General features: G+C 34.3%; 1 protein-coding gene across 2 annotated transcripts in view; it reads right to left on the bottom strand.

Moving 5' to 3' along the window:
* Positions 1 to 16991, bottom strand: part of Tmep (Transmembrane endosomal protein) — a 271898-nt gene that overhangs the window by 37118 nt on the left and 217789 nt on the right. For both annotated transcript variants that reach the window (XM_069845341.1, XM_069845340.1), the window contains exons 3-4: positions 2745 to 2910; positions 1326 to 1416 (exon numbers count right to left, since the gene is read on the bottom strand). In XM_069845341.1, coding sequence (XP_069701442.1) covers positions 1326 to 1416; positions 2745 to 2910 — 257 coding nt within the window. The remainder of the gene's footprint in view (positions 1 to 1325; positions 1417 to 2744; positions 2911 to 16991) is intronic.

The raw sequence follows: 16991 nt of genomic DNA, 5'->3' as shown, positions 1-16991 counted from the left end.
ACTTGTCTTAAGTCATTGTTGACAAATTTTTATATTGCAACTAGTCTGGATTAATTAGTTAGCTTATTTGTTTAAAAATTACTTCAGGTTAATTGGACCTTACATCATATCCATGTCACTGTATTCTGAACTTTTTTCATAACAAAATTTTGCCTCATATTTCTTTGATGAGTGAGTAGAAGTGTTGGTCTTTCCTTCAAGAAACTATAGAAGTTCATGCAAGACATTTTTGAAATGACTTTTTGTGATTAACATGGCCTTTATGGTTTTAACTGAAAACTGATTCCTTTCGTCAGACCATTGAATTCATCAATGGAAACACTATTTCTGATGATGCATTGGTGCCAGATATTCCTAATACAAAACTTACAATCTGAATTATGTTTGTACTGCCACTGCCACCGGGTATATACCCATTGCAGTGTGAATAAATACATACAAAACTAACGTATTTGTTTTTCATAATAAAATAGGAGAAAAATTATATTTTAACAATAATTTAGGGGAATGGGACGCCATTAAAAAAAAAAACGGGACTTTGGCATCCCGAACATACTTTTCTCGGAATAGGGACAAGGGACTGAAAAAAGGGACAATCCTGTCTGGTCATCCTATATTAGAATAGACACACATTCACAGAAAACATTAGTCAGGTTTAACTGCTAAAACAAAAAGTATTAAATATCTTGAATTATCTTGATCACAACATTCTGTCAAGATTCATACACATACAAGCATCTATGCAAAGACAGTCATTATGTGTTCAGAGAAAGCCAAAAACTTTTTTTTTTCAGGATTATTATATTAATAATAATCCTGAAAAAAAAGTTAATAGATACATCGTAATAGTATGGTGGAAGTAAGAGTTAGAAGTGTAAGAATTACTGCTTAAGAAATACAAAGCTTTCGAAAGAGATTGAATTAACAGCATGAATGAAACGTTCCTGAGCAATTTGTATGCCAGTTTACTTCTAATAAATAAAAGTAAATTGTGGCATGGGAGTCTATGGGAAGTTACTTTCTGCTTCGAAACCAATCTTAAAAGATATGGGAGATGACATGGATTTGAATGTAAGATTTTATAGAACCTCTTTTACTATTAAAACAAATATGCCACATACCACTAGTATTATACACAGCATACATAAGTAGACTATTTTCTTTGGAAAGAAATCTGCTGAAATGGATAATGTACGAAACAGTATATTTCATAATTTTATCCAATTTCACACTTTTCAATGTCTACATTACGGATTTAGTGAAGAAAAATGGCAGATATAACAAATACAATCTGTCAAACGTTTTATATTACACGTCACTATTACCTGATTGGCTTTCCTCGAATTTCACTCATTATATTTCCTTCTCCTCCCAGGTACTCATAGCAAAGACTCAGGAAATTGTAGATTACAAAAGCTGAAACAATACCAAGTACGAATGTATTAGTATCAGTAATGTAAATAAATAAGTAACAGAAACCATCCTAATCCATTGCATTTCTGTTGAACTCTGTAAATGCCGTACACTCTTTATCAAGTAATCACCTTTGGTGGGCTAGTGGTTAACAAGAATTTATTATTGCATCATTTTGTAAATGGCTGTATGTCAGTAATTCGCGTGTTCAAACCAGACAGAGAGTGATGGAATTTTAAGGGTAGTTATGACCAGGGCTCGAAATGAACTGAAGTGGACCAACAAGGCATTCTGATGTGTAAATTCCAAGAGAGTTTCTTTTCTGTCTCCTAAAAATGGCTATTGTCTGTTCCAGATCATTTTAATTTGGTATTAATTATATATGGTATTTCAATATATTTTTCAATTAAGTGTGAATTAAATAGTTCAAAATGCTACATCAATAATACCGGTATGTATTTATTTTGTATTGTATGTAGCAATAAACACTACTTAAAAATTTAGTACAGCATGTACTGATAATTGCACAAGCATGTGATAAAATATCATAATAACTTTAAAACTGTAGAAGTCGAAAAATTCAGTCATAACCACAAACGACAAAATTTTCAAGAAAGGGAAGTATATCAGATGTGCTGTCTCGTAAATTATTACATGTGAACACATCCTACTTAGTTTGAGATATGGGGGTAAAATTTAACGGCCAGCTATTTATCATCGTCCCATGAAATTATCTGAGTTCCAGACAAATGTCCTTGCAGATCAATGTCGATAGAAATTGCAGAAACATTTGACAGTTAAATCAGAAAATAAAGTAAACGATAACAACAGACACAATACACTAATATAGTATCGAGCTTTGGATTCTCAAAGTAGAGGAGAAAGAGGAGGATTAAGTTGGAAATTATAAGCATTTTAATGTTTACGAAAGATATTTTTAATGTGGTTGAACGTTTAATTGAAAAATGTCCCTTACTATTTCTGTAATACTTGCACCGTTGCAACCTGTGACATATAATTTCTCCTTAGCAGTAGCAGGCTGATGCAAGCCGCAACATATATAAAAGATATAAATAAAATAACTCTTAATAATACAACATGAATAATGATTTCTAATTTATTTCATACACATCATAACCTACAAACATCCAAATTCAAATCACACAACAATTAAACGTTCCACGCAACTATATGGATTCTATCCCTGCCATCTTTTTATGAAATTGATTTATGCATTCCTATTGTTACCTCTGCATACGATTACCCAAGGTTCTAAAGCATTGCGAGTTAAATTACATAATGCATTACAATGCAAGTGTTACACATATTACCTTCATAGCAGTCTCTCACAGTGAAGAAATAGACGTAATAACTTTCTTTGTTGAAGAAGAGGAGGCTGACCCATGAATAGAAAGCGTAAATTGGGACAATGAACAGTATTCGAACAATCCAGCGCTGCTCTGCAGGATTTGTGTACCACCGCAGGTGTTGGTAGATCTGCAACAAAATTACACACCAATCAGTTTAACTGCCATTGTAATAAGGAGCAGCTCCTCAAAATACACTTCTTAATCAAATTAGTTATATAATGATTTCATGAGAGATGTCGTACAGCAACATTGTCTTCCGCAAGTTAATAAAAATCTAACAAATACACATAACTATATTATTATCGTGCTAAAATTTCGATAGTTTATGTTGATGACTGACAACAATAACGTAAAATACCTGTACTCGATTTCTTTGTTTGGAGTTTTGTAATGAAAAATGTCTAGCTCTATGCACAGCAACTCATGGATACTAACGACATCGAAGCAAAAATTATCTTAGTTTTCGAAAAAATTACGTTCAGATTAGATTATCCAAGATTTGTATTAGTCATTTTGTTGTGAGTGTAGAACTTTTTAATAAAATTTTTCTTAACATTGATAATGGCAGAGTTTAAAAAAAAACTAAAAGACAAGCTCTTTAGCAAAAACTTTTACACAGTACAGAAATATACTCTATGCAATTTTAACTAATTTGTATGTAAATAACTTTAACTAAGCCTACTGTAATTCTGTGCCTATCATTTAATGGCTTTTAAATAAACTAAATTAAAACTAAACTAAAGCAAGTTCACTCTTGGTAGCAATCAAGCTCACGATGTGAATTATATTGTGTACACAATTGTGGGAAGGCTATGTTATAATGTGGTCAAATTCCTGTCCTTCTGTAATGTATTTGCAATTACTGAAAGATAAATAGTAACCATTCTCATGTTACAGCGCTTTATTTTATGTCTTCCCAAATGGATCACCCTGTATATTGGCAGTTAGGGTACGGAATTGACTGCTTCCTTGATGCAGTGGGTAGTTAGCCTAACTGTGAAGTAGGTCCCGGGTTCTAATTCTGGTTATACGCAACACGTTTCAGACGTATAGGACCTGAAACGAGATGTACCCAGTTTCATGATCGGAAAAATTGAGAAGCTGTAATAAATGGCAAATTCCGATTAATAACATCTATAAAAACTCGCAGCACTGACCAAGCAGGACCCGTGTCCTGTCTGGAAGTTACGCAGTTGTAGTCCCGTCGCTCTTATTTTCGGCAGCCAATCACGTTGCAGGTCGGCTACATTTAAACGTGTGCGTCTTGTCATTCGCTGCTGATGACGTCATGCACTTCCTAAGGCTCGATAAATACTTAATGCAATCGCTCGCCATTTTGGCCCTTTCGTTAGCGTTCGCAGAAAGCACACGAGGACGTTATTTGCCGCTAAATTATTTGCTCAATTACAGTGGGTTTGATTTATTATCATAGGAGCTACGACATGATAATGTTTAACGGTGCGGCAAATAGATTCCTCGTCTGGTAGCTCGGCAACGAAAGAACAAAAATGGCGAATGATATTATCTACCTAGACTTTATAGAGCCTTCACTTCCTAAGGCGTAAGCAAAGAGGAGTCACGCCGAAAATAACAGCGACGCGACTATAACTACTGGGTGTTCATTTCAAAGTGTGTCATGACGTCACTGTTGATGAGTCAGTGATTTGAAGCGAGTTTCAACTTTTATGTCTGAGAAGTTGCCTATTAATCCAAGCATTCAATCTGAACTTGAGAACGTGTACGGTATAACTTGAACGTCGTAGCAACAGATGGCGGTCTGTACGGTCTGAGTGCTACCATAACCTCTTTCGAACTGTGTTTGCGAGGCCAAGTTGTACGCAGGGTATTTGTTATCATCGTTTGCGTACGGCAACATTCCACAACACAAATCAAATGCTTCATGTCCATGTTACCGTCGAAATTAATGACAACAAATACGTAAGTAATCGTCTTAAGCCTCTCCCCATATCTCGACAGTAAGAAAAAAACTCACCTCAGTATATGTTTCGAAACAGTTCACATTCCTGCCACTACCGGCGTCACCGTACGTATCGGTAAGTACTCTTCAGAATGAACGCCGTACTTTATAGGCAACTTCTCTGGCACATAGGTGATATACCTCTGCGGAAGTGTAGGAAGATTGAATTCTCTAGGCTCATCGACTAGCCACATGACTGCATACAGCGAGCCATGACACACTTTGAACTGAACACCCAGTAGTAGATGGCAGATGTTCATCTCGGTCCTGATCTCTCGTGTGGCTCTAATGCCATGAATTACTTTAGAGAATTCCTTACAATGTTCAGTGAGAACAGAAAACACAGTTCGCAGAACACTGATACCGGTATAGTTAAGTTGATTTACTTCTATTGCAGTACAGTACGAGTTCATTAGCAATAAGCAGAAATGTTTTTCAAGTTCGGTACAACGGAAAATTTTTAGAATATCTTCCAAGCCAACCTTTTGCACCTTACAGTTTGTACTAGCAGCTACGATTTTGTAGGTCACTTTCGACTTGAATTATGAAAGGTTTCCTTTTGAGTCCATACTAAACCTACATTCAAAATAATCATGAAAGAACAAAAAAAATCAAAACTGTTTGTTTTGAAGGCTCGTATAACTTCACACAATCGTAACAATCACGAATGTAAACATTACTCATTTCATTAAAGTACGCGAGAGGCCTCCTACTTCAATTTGCAGACTGAGATACCTTTTAAATTTATCTTTATCATAGAGGAGCTGACGAGAGAGATTCCTTGCTTCACCCGACAGTGACGTTCACAGATTTAATGCTGTGACTGTTCTCGTCACTTCCAAAACTTGCAATACTCATCTGCAGACGCTGACAGTTTATTCTGACGACGAAGACTAATTTTTAAGAGATGCTTCACTCACAAGCTGAACGATTTTAGAGTTTTATCCTGAGAGGAAAAAAAAAACGTCATTTATCATTAACCTATAATCAGGTAAGACAACATAACGGACATATCTGTCAAAGGGATCATTGTTAGATGGCTGGACGGCAATAATGTCCTTTTAATCCACTATGATGAAATAACTTTATTTAAAAATCCAAAACAGAAGCAATGTATTCGCTGCATAACATCGTTGAGAGACAATTCTATCTCACGTGTAACTACTAAATGGAAAGTAATCACCATTAAATCACTATAATCATCTCTACGAACCTTCGAAAAAAGAACTACGGAAGAAACTAGTGAAGTGCTCTGTGTGGAGTGTGGCATTGTATGGGGCAGAAACATGGATATTACGACGAAGTAAAGAGAAGCGACTAGAAGCATTTAAAATGTGGATATGGAGAAGAAAGTTCAGAGCATAAGATGATACCAGCTGATAAACAACATTAAGATATAAGCCTATGGATCGTATCCGGAGACAGGAAGGCGGAAATGAGGGAAGATTTGGAGAAAGCTGAGTTTGAAGTGAAAGACCTGCCCTTGGACAGAAACTACGTACGTACGTATGTATGTATGTATGTATGTATGTATGTATGTATGTATGTATGTATGTATGTATGTATGTATGTATGTATGTATGTATGTATGTATGTATGTATGTATGTACGATAATAATAATAATAATAATAATAATAATAATAATAATAATAATACTAATAATAATGCCTCATTATTATTTTTGGAGGATAACTAGACTAGTTAAGTTGATTCGTGAATGCACCAGAACTTCTTAAGATCAAAGAAAATAACATTCCAAGCCCCTTACGATATACACAACAGCCTAGATCATATTATATAGGTTACCCAGATTGCTCGGCCTTATAGGCTGCGATGGTAACAACTTTTGTCAAGTTTACTATGCTGCTATCTAGTTTTTACATAAGGATTCACGTCGTAACTCCCATTTGAATTGCATTAGCGACTGTACTGCCATCTCGTGTTCATTTACGGCGGAAGGGTGGCGATCCTGGAGGTTGTTCTCTTCGAAGTGCTACCGATTTTAACATAGGGATGAGCAATCTCTTATATATGTGATCTGGGACAACAGCAAAGACGCACAGCGTTATCGTTGTGTGGAAGAAAAGGCCTGATGGTCTTAACTTCCTCCAGAATAAATAAATAAATAATAATAGATTAATAATTATAATAATATTAAAACATGGCGTTTGTCAGTAACGCAATACTGTGACATTAAAACGACAAATCCCAAATACCGTAAATGCAATACAAAAGCCGTACTGCCATGGAAAACAAAAACTCTACGAACTTATGGATCCTATTACATTAAACATAGGCTATGTATATTTAACCTAACACTGGACAAACGGTGGGACTCTCGTGATGTGGTGTTAAAACGACGCTGAGATTCCACATAGAATAGAATATAAATGTAAAGAATTTGTACAGGCAGTGCTTAAAGAAATTTTGTGGCATAATCTGCTTTGTTTTTTTCTACGTAAGTTTTTATATTTCGTAGAAGTTCAAAATCGTCCTACGGGGTGTTAATATCCTCGGATGTTAAAATGCCTTTCCTAGATACCTCACCCTTTTGCGAGGTACAGCCTTACAATCACAGAGTATGTGTTCAGCGGCCTCTGTTCTAATTAGGATCTTTCAATTTTAGAGCAAGTTCGTGTTAATTATGGGCTAAAGAAAATGGAGTGTCAAGTAGAAAAAGGAGACCGTCAGAACAATTTGTGCCATTTACGGAGAGAACGCCATCGGGAAAAGTACTCATGAAAATGTTTTTTTCACTTCAATTCCTGAATTCTTCGGAAAATCCATCAAATCGAAACTTATAGAGATTTCTTATTTTATTATTGCTAGATACGAGAATTCCATGCAAATGCATATTTTTATAGGAACATAGGACATAGCTCAAATTTAATACTTATCCATTTCATTCCTTTTCTGTTCCACATATATGTACTTTTTCCGTGCATATTTGCATGTTTTGGCCTTTTTGGTGATAAAAACATGCATAGTCCATATTTAAGCTATTTTTAGCTTAATCATGCATATAATATACATTATATTCAGTTTAAATAATTGTTTTAATGGTTTTGAATGGACACCCAAGTTTCTCCATTTTTATAACCCCCAAAAAACCAAATAAAAGAAAAAAGTTCATTCAAGTTTGCACCCATAACTTCTTGCGATGTAGAGAGGTCATTCTTTGCCTATAAAAATATATTGACTGACAAGCGCAGGAACCTCACAGAAACAGACATTTGGAACAAAAATGAAAGTGCAGGTTTTAATGTATTTTGGGATTTTATAGTGCATGAAATTCTCGTCTCTAATTATTACATACAATTACAAACTTTGCAATTAATTTTTTGCGACGATGCTCTGTGATTTGAAATATATACCTAATTAAAAAGCTTTTCGATTCATAGAAGTGCACTAATTGGTCCAAGCGCAGTGTCATTTATGTACAGATACGAAAATAAAATTTGGAGCTCTCATACTGTATAAATTTCACTTACAACACACTGCGCATGTGCAGTAAACAAGAGCCCCTGTATATATGCTACTTTTGGACAATTGTGTGAAACTGTTGCCTACATACAGATGGACTCCTATCAAGACTCGCTCCAAATTTTAATAACCGTGTCTGTACATTGTAATATTTATTGGCCCGCCGATTCTTCTATTTAGATTAATGGATGTTGTCATTCCATTTTAGTAAGTACAAGGTACTTTTTGGCCATAAACCAGAAAACGAAAATTTACCTTCGTATTCAGCTGTAGATCTGTAATAAATTATTTTACATATACATTAAGTGATAGTTCACGAAAATAAACTAGAAATAGAAATATCATTGATAAATGATGAAAAATAAGCTACTTTAACGAAACGCATATAGCTTATATTTAGAAAATTGTTGTTGTTCTCTCATAGCCGCAATTTGGGATCATTTAACCCATTTGGTTCTTGCTTCCCAATAAAGTTGAGAGAAGTTTTTATTTTGTTGTGCTTCCTTGTTCAGTGCAGTGCATGTGAATAGGTGTTCTCTTCCAATAGATGAACCTGGTAAGTTGCATAAGGAGCATTCTTCAGTATTATGGATTCCAATTTTGCAGAGATGTGCTGCAAGGCAGTCAAGACCGGTGTTTAATCTGAAGGCGGCAACAGTTTGTCTTGGTTTTAAGCTAGGTATATGTTTTCCAAAGTTTGTTGATATCTGCCCATTTTTTGCCTTGTGATGATTGTTGATCAATTTTATGGAGTATTTCTGCATCTGATTTGGTTTTAATTTTGATGCCTAATGTGTGTATACTCAAAACTTTGTTTTGTCTATGCAGTTTTGTGCCTTTTTTTTGTTAATTCATCAGCAATTTCATTCCCACTTATGCCAACGTGTGATGGTATCCATTGGAAGTGTATTTTCTTCTGCAAGTTTTCTAGTATTTTATTCGTTTTCGGATTTCATTAATTTTATTTATAAGATGCAATTTGTTTGATGCTATAGCTATATTTAGAAAGTACTATGTGACATTCTTTTTAATGGTTTCTCGTCCTACTACATCACACATTTCTATCCCTGCTACCTTTGTAGCATTTTTTTTTGCACGAAGAGACCACTAATAGGCTTCCAGATTCGACAGAAAATCGGTAGGAAAAGTCTTAGAATAAAATAAAAAGTGTTACCGGTATAAGTCAGAATCCATGTTTCTGTAAGATACAATTAAGCAGACTGGTTTTATATTGGAATCAGAATTTGATCAGCGAGTATGACTGTGCATAGATAGAATGTACAGCCGTTGCCATAGTTACACATGCAGATTACATCAGATATTATACGAGCAAGCACACGCAAGAGTTACCCGGAAAGAGAAGCCGCTCTTGTTCTACTTGGAGGAAGACGAGTGCAGGGTGGCTGTTGACGTTATGTAAACATTTCTTCCTGTGTGGTTTTACAGCACTCAGCTTGCTGATATGAGAATTTCAGCAGCTACTTTTATCAGTCATTGCCGCTATACTCTATGAAAGCTGGTTTAGTTAATAAATTTGATGTTTTGTTAGCAGAAATACTTTTCACGCTGGGAATAGAATTAATATTCTCACAAGTCCAATCTAAAAACAAAATTAAATAAGCTTCACATTATTATAATACATTATTTTTTTATACAGCCAGTCCGTCAAAAGTGTTGCATTTCGCCAATTTTCTGTTAGCACTTACACTGTGAACGGACTGTCAGTTATGATTAGGGTTCGGAAGTTGATGAAATATCTTTTTTTTTTCTGACAAGTCACAGACAATGCAGGATGCAATATAAACTCGTTATACTTCAACATGAGCCAATATAGCCTACTTTTATTTTGGATTTTTTGCATTTTTCAGTCTTTCATTATTTATGAGTAATTTTTTAGAAAATTTCCAACTTTTTCTGGCATTTTTGCCCTTTTCTGCTTTTAAACGGATTTTTTTTACAGTGTAGTCGTCTATATTTGAGAACCTATACAGACTGTTTACGTAATTCGATTGCATCATGCAGAAATTTTCCTTATGGGTGCTTTGATTCCTGATCACGTGTGTTACGTGGTCCCCCCCCCCCCCAATTCAGTGCAACAGAATAAATATTGCAGCCGCAATGCCGCAGTCAACATATTGTATCTCACAAGTGACGACTTAAAAATGCCGAAAGTAAAGCAACCGACGATCCTTAAAACCCGAGACCCTACGAATGGCGATGGTGGCTCTTTAATGCAATGCTGAATAAGAGGTATGTTTGGGAATTTCAGTTCCTCCTAGTATTTAAATGTGCTTTGGCGTGATATTATTATTATTATTATTATTATTATTATTATAGACCGGAAGTTTAGGCATTATTAATCATTAAAACAGGCAGGCAAAAAGGCATCATGAATCGCTAAAACAGGCAGGCAAAAAGGCATTATAAATAGCTAAAATATGCAATAAAAGGCAATTACAAAAATCTTGCACTAGACCCACAACCTTGCACTTTCCACAAAGGGATTTCGGCAGCAAGAAATGCTTTACATAAGTCGAATGCAAATTGAGATTTTCGACTTGATGCTACAATTACTGTTGGAAACAAAGAAATCTTCTTCCCAGTAGTCTTGGAAAGTGCATTTTTGTGTTTGGTTGTACTACTGATATTATGTTGCGTTATGAAACAACAACGTCGCAATGAAAAGTGAAAGAAAAATAACCGTTAAAAATAACGTTAGACCCGCACTTACTGTTGCCTTGTCAAATAAACACAAGCGATAATTAAAATGCTTACTGTTATACATTTTTGCACGGCAGCACTCATTGTTGCAAATAGAATATGAACTGACTGAAAGAAAATAATATACATTCGGTGAAGTCACTTTCATTGTAGCGGTTATAAACATAAATTAAAATATACCTGTAGGCAATTTTAATAATAAATTAATAAATAATAGATAAATAATCAAATAAAGGCAAAAAAAAGCATTTATTTTGTAAATTAAGCATTTATATTAAGAAAGGCAGAAAAGGGCAACATAAAACTGTGACTTTTCAATCACAAAGGTATAATTCGTACAGATTTACTTTCAAAATTAAGATAGATTTAACACATTTAAAAAAGCATTCTGCCAAATTTACGGTCTGTACATTGTATTGTGATTTTAGCCTCCTTGGTAATATCTGGTATTTGTTGGCAACACTGAAAAGACGGCCAAATTAGCCTTTTAGGAACCACTCCTACGTGATCCTCACTATATTTATGAAAAAGTAATGACATTTAAATCATGCAGTTTATACATGAAATTGAAGGACTTATTCTGATTATAAAAAAAGCTTTTTATCGTTTTTAAATGCCAATATTCGTAGGGGATTAAAATCTATACTAAAATGATTACAATATACGTATAGCTACAGTATTTTATGCGTATTTATAGTACAGTTTATATACATGAAATCAAATGCCTTATCTTTGGGATGATAAAAATGCCTTTCATGAGTAATTCAGAAAACGAAAATTTCTTTTTATTTTAGTACACAGTAAATTACGCATATCTATTGACACATTCTTGCCATCAACTTCCCAGTCTCTACCAATGCCGTAATGTTGTGCATGACCACACAGGCATAGTTTTTTAATAACAGTTCAAGAAATGTGTATTATAATATTCGAAATGCTTCATAACAACTGAGTGACTGTGAAACTAGTAAAACGCATAATGAGGAAGTATTTATCTCTTTTAAATTATCCAGGCTATAAAGATATTATGAGGCAATGATAAGGCAATAATGAAGCATAAAGTATGGAGGGGGAAAATAAATAAAAATAGAAAACTTCAATCGTATTATTCTCCATAAATCTTATAGAATGTCCAAGTCTCGTACGTCAAAGATATTTTCATATACATTTTATATCATTATCTCTTACGGCTGTATTACGCGTTTTCAAGAAATGCAGAGCTATGGAACTGAATTTCTAGTCAACCGGTTCTGCATGAAAACAGCAAATCACGAACGTGTGTATAAACGTTTCAGTCCATAAACTTATGAATTGAACACATGAGTCTGGTTGGAGGATATACAACCCGAGTGCCATATTGATCCAGGCTCGCTAGCACTCCATTCTTAGAACCAGGTTTATGTTTTATTAACTTGTTTCTGAAGTTTTAATATCTCTTTAATAGTGCGTTTAATGAAGAAGACGACCTTAAAATGCGATTCGCAGAAAGAAGCAGACATTATATTTTGCTATATTAAATGTCATAAGCTATGGAAGGTTAAGAGAGGAGAAATCGTTCTTGGAGGACGGTCGACCCCATTGTTGAATCTAGTTGTTTGATAATGACGTAGAATTGTCTTCTTACACTGAGGAGAGGATAGAGATTGAATACAAGTTTCAGAGACAATGCCGACGGATTAATCAACACAAGAGTTGAGGAGCTAGTCTACTATAATAGAGAAGAATGTTTACTTGTCCTCTTCAGTCAGTGCTACGGACTTGCTGAACCACTTTACCTGCTAGAATCGAGTGAGAATTAGTAATGCATTTTCGTGATTCAGCTACGAGACGTAACTAAACAGTTCTAACCAAGTTTGAGAAGCAATCGAACGTACCTTTTACTCAAATTTAATAACAAACTGTAACTAGTTGCTATGTACTGAAGTATGGCTGTAATAAGAAATTAACAGTAAACAACACATTAGTTAATCGTGTTCATTGTAAAATGATGAATATTTTATTATACAATATAATGGCTTCATATCTTCTTAAAATAATCGCACTGATGGGCGACAAAAATAATACGATGGTGTTCGGGTAAAGAGGGTTACCATTTTTTGTTCAAGCGGAGTTTTATTTCCCAGGGGAATACACAAGTTAAATTATACAAGTGGTGTGTAAAAAACAAAAGAATGCTAGCATTTGATATGCTTTATTTGTGTAGAAAATTATTTGCAATAAGGGTCCGATGTACTAGAAGGCAGTATTTTATCGTTGACGGGTAGATTTAAGGGCCAAAAAAGTCACAATCTTAGAAGTTGGTGCATGAGCGGTATGAAATAAATAAAAAGTCTGAATGGAATTACAACAAGAAGTTTGGTGATTTACTGTCGTAAATCGTGTTTAGTGTGATGAAAGTGTGTTTAGAGGATCACATAGATATCAGTTATGAAGTTATAAAATTGAAAAAAAAAAAAAAAAAAAGATGTTGGGAAATTAAATAGTGGCTAGTTAATAAATATAGTTACCGATTGAAGTTTATTGTAAAGAAGTAAATAGTAGAAAGTGATGTAGTGAAGTTTATGAAAGATGATCTTAGTGATAGTATTTACAATTTTCTATAGTTTTTTTTTTTTTTTTTTTTTCTGAGTGTTGATTGTGGTTAAGAAATTATCAAACTAAAGTGAACTAGATACTCATGTCAAGATTTAATAAGATTATTATAATGACGTGTATTGGGTAGAAAAAAGATCCCAATGAGTATAACCGTGTGAAATGTTGAAGGTTTTTAAATAGGAATGTTAGTAAAGGGATTTTAATTAGGATAGTCAGTTAAAATTTAAGAACGATATTTTGAAAAAGTAATAATGATCAACAGAATATCTTGTAGAGTACAACGAGTTAGATGTAATGTAGAAAGACGGAATTATATATAAATTTAGTTAGCAAGGTTAGAATGCTGAAAGGAACGTAAGTGTGGAACGAACAGATGGTGGACAATTAAGATCAATAAGAAGAAATTGACTGTTTGGAGTTAAGTTAATAGCGAGAGTAGATGAGTTATTAGTTTAACAGGCTGTCGGGATTGCATGCTAATTGTAGGTATATTAATAGAAAGTTATGGTGAAACCCATATAGATAAGTTGTGGTACACCATAACTAACATAACTTAAATGCTGATGATAAATAAATATCTATCTAATAAGAGTTCGATGTTTAATTTTTATTTAACTCAAAACTCATTTTTATTCATCTTCCTTTACTCAAACATCATCGAATACAAGTATGTTTTCTGTACATAATACCAATAATCAACAAAATATAGGCCTAATCATTAGGCTTAGGCTATTTAGTACTGTCCCATGAAACTGAAATGCCATTTTCCCCTCAATCTCCTCTTTGGGTCTTTTACAGAATCAATGTCTGTTAAGTCTGTTAAAGAATAACACCGGGTAGTCGATCATCATTTATGTTTATCATACCAATATGTTGAAGTCAACTGATCTGATATTTCTGGTTGTCTTCCTTCAACTGTCTTTAATTTAGGTCGTATGTCGACATTCTTTTACTTATTTATACGTAACCTGTGAAATCTAAAAGCGATCGTAAAAAGTGCATTTGAGCTGCTTCCAGATGTCAATTTTTTTTTCTATCTTACATTCAATTTCAGTTTCATATTTTGATGTTGGTTAGAATAAGATATTAATTTACTGCAGCTGAATATTTATTCAAAATTAATTATCTTTATACGAATAAAATTAATTTTATTCTATTTTATCTTTCTAGTTTCATATCGGTACCAGAAATATATGTACTAAATATAATGTAAATGGATAACTTTTCAATTATTTGGTTTTTATACAACATTAGCAGCAACGTGCTTGAGTGCTAAAATTTCATATATGAACATTATTTATTTCCCAATTTTGAAGGCTTTATTTTTATTTTTTTAGTTACCAATTTGTAAATATTGGGAGAGGCAAATTATTTAGTTATTCAGATTTATACAGCGTGTTTAGAAAGTCTCTATAGTAAAAATTATAAAACATTACTAATTATGTATTTGTTTCTCTTACGGCAACGACAACAATCTAGGGATGGCGAAATCTGGCATTATCATTGCTCGCTGCTAAATCGTGTTAACAATCTTTGAAGACGATGATTGAAACCCCTACTGTGGTGTTTACGTGAATCTGTCCGTAACAAGGCCCTATCATACTACAACGGAGAGACTTTCTCTACTCTAAACACCCTGTATATGACGTAATCCTCCAGGATGAATAATTATGCTTATATATGATTTGTGTGTACTGCATGTGTTTATGCAGAAGTCATGAAAGATTTGAAAGTCCACTAACTTTGTTAGCAAGTAAATTTGTAGAAAAAAAATAATACACGTTTCTTCATAAAATAATTAATTTATTTTCACACACATGTGCCGCCACGGTAGTCTAGTGGCTAGAGCGCTGGACTTATAATCCTATGGACCCGGGGTTCGATTCTCGGCGTACCACCGATTTACAACTTGTGTTGGGTAAGTCCGTGGTCCGTGATCCAGGTAACACAGGAGTTTTCTTCGGGAGCTCCGATTCCTCTGTGGCATCTCATCTCATCTCATCTCATCTCATCTCATCTCATCTCATCTCATCTCATCTCATCTCATCTCATCTCATCTCATCTCATCTCATCTCATCTCATCTCATCTCATCTCATCTCATCTCATCTCATCTCATCTCATCTCATCTCATCTCATCTCATCTCATCTCATCTCATCTCATCTCATCTCATCTCATCTCATCTCATCTCATCTCATCTCATCTCATCTCATCTCATCGCGGGTGGGGTGCAACATAGACTAGCCACCTATGGCGCATCCTGGGAAACGACTCTGTCGGTAAATTGGTCTACACAACTAGCTTCTTATGGGTGAATGACAAAGTCAAGTATCCGCCATAAATAAATAAATAAATAAATAAATAAATAAATAAATAAATAAATAAATAAATAAATAAATAAATAAAAACTTTTGTTCAATTTGTTTCACTATTGTTGCTATGAAAAATCAAATAGATAAACAACAATTCAAGCTATTATTTATTTTGCGAATTCATACCACAATAACATGATTTTGCCTCTATAAAAACGAATTGGGCTTATTCAGTGTTATGAATGTAATACAGATTGTTCCAGCGCACTGGGAAGATTCAGAATTCTAAATGGATTGAAGTATATACCCTGTAATTTGTCGTCATTGTGAAAGCCTGTAACAAAATTTGAAGAGCCCAGTTTCGTGTTGTAATGTCTAGTTTGCTCATCTTTTCTGTCAGTTTGAAGTTCAGTACAGAGACAGCTTTTTGATCATGTAGATTGACATCCATCCCAGTGCTCGGCTATTATTTCTCACATTTCCTTATATTAGTCGTATTTCATAATAACACCAATTTGCATACTGCTATATCTAGTAGGATATCCATATCGTGCCAATTTAGGAATCCTGACATACATGGTCTTCTTTTTTATTTTACGCATAACATACATTAATTGTCTACATCTTTTCGAGGATATATTTGGTGTAATTTAATAACATGCTACTTACAAGGGAACCTTCTATCATGGTGAATTGAAAAGGCGGTAATACCGTATATTTTTGGAAAGAGGAGGCAAAAGTAAGTCAGCAAGTGAAATTTTTCCGCCTGAGCTCTATAGGAACAAAACTTACGGGACTGTAAATTTAACATGACATTCTGTGGCAAGTGACTCAATGTGCGCACTTAAAGGTCAAAATGAAGTTGTTTTTGAAGTCACTGCATTGCAAACGAGATATTGCAGCTATTGTACGTTTTAAATAATACTGCGTTTTATCGCTAGGATGCGATCACCTACTTTTATTACGGGAAGGTAAGTCTTACTCGAGCTAATTCTGGTGTCACAGCTACTCTTACGTTTCATTTGTGCCATATACAGGATGGATCCGAAAGTTGTGGTTCAGATGCTGGTGCGCGAGTCTGGCACCAGTAACGCTAAACCGTCAGTTGTATTAATCCGG

The sequence above is a fragment of the Periplaneta americana genome, chromosome 14 (assembly GCF_040183065.1).
Source record: "Periplaneta americana isolate PAMFEO1 chromosome 14, P.americana_PAMFEO1_priV1, whole genome shotgun sequence".
NCBI classification, from domain to species: domain Eukaryota; kingdom Metazoa; phylum Arthropoda; class Insecta; order Blattodea; family Blattidae; genus Periplaneta; species Periplaneta americana.
The sequence above is the reverse complement of the archived record's forward strand: the minus strand, read 5'-3'. Positions and strand labels throughout refer to the sequence as shown.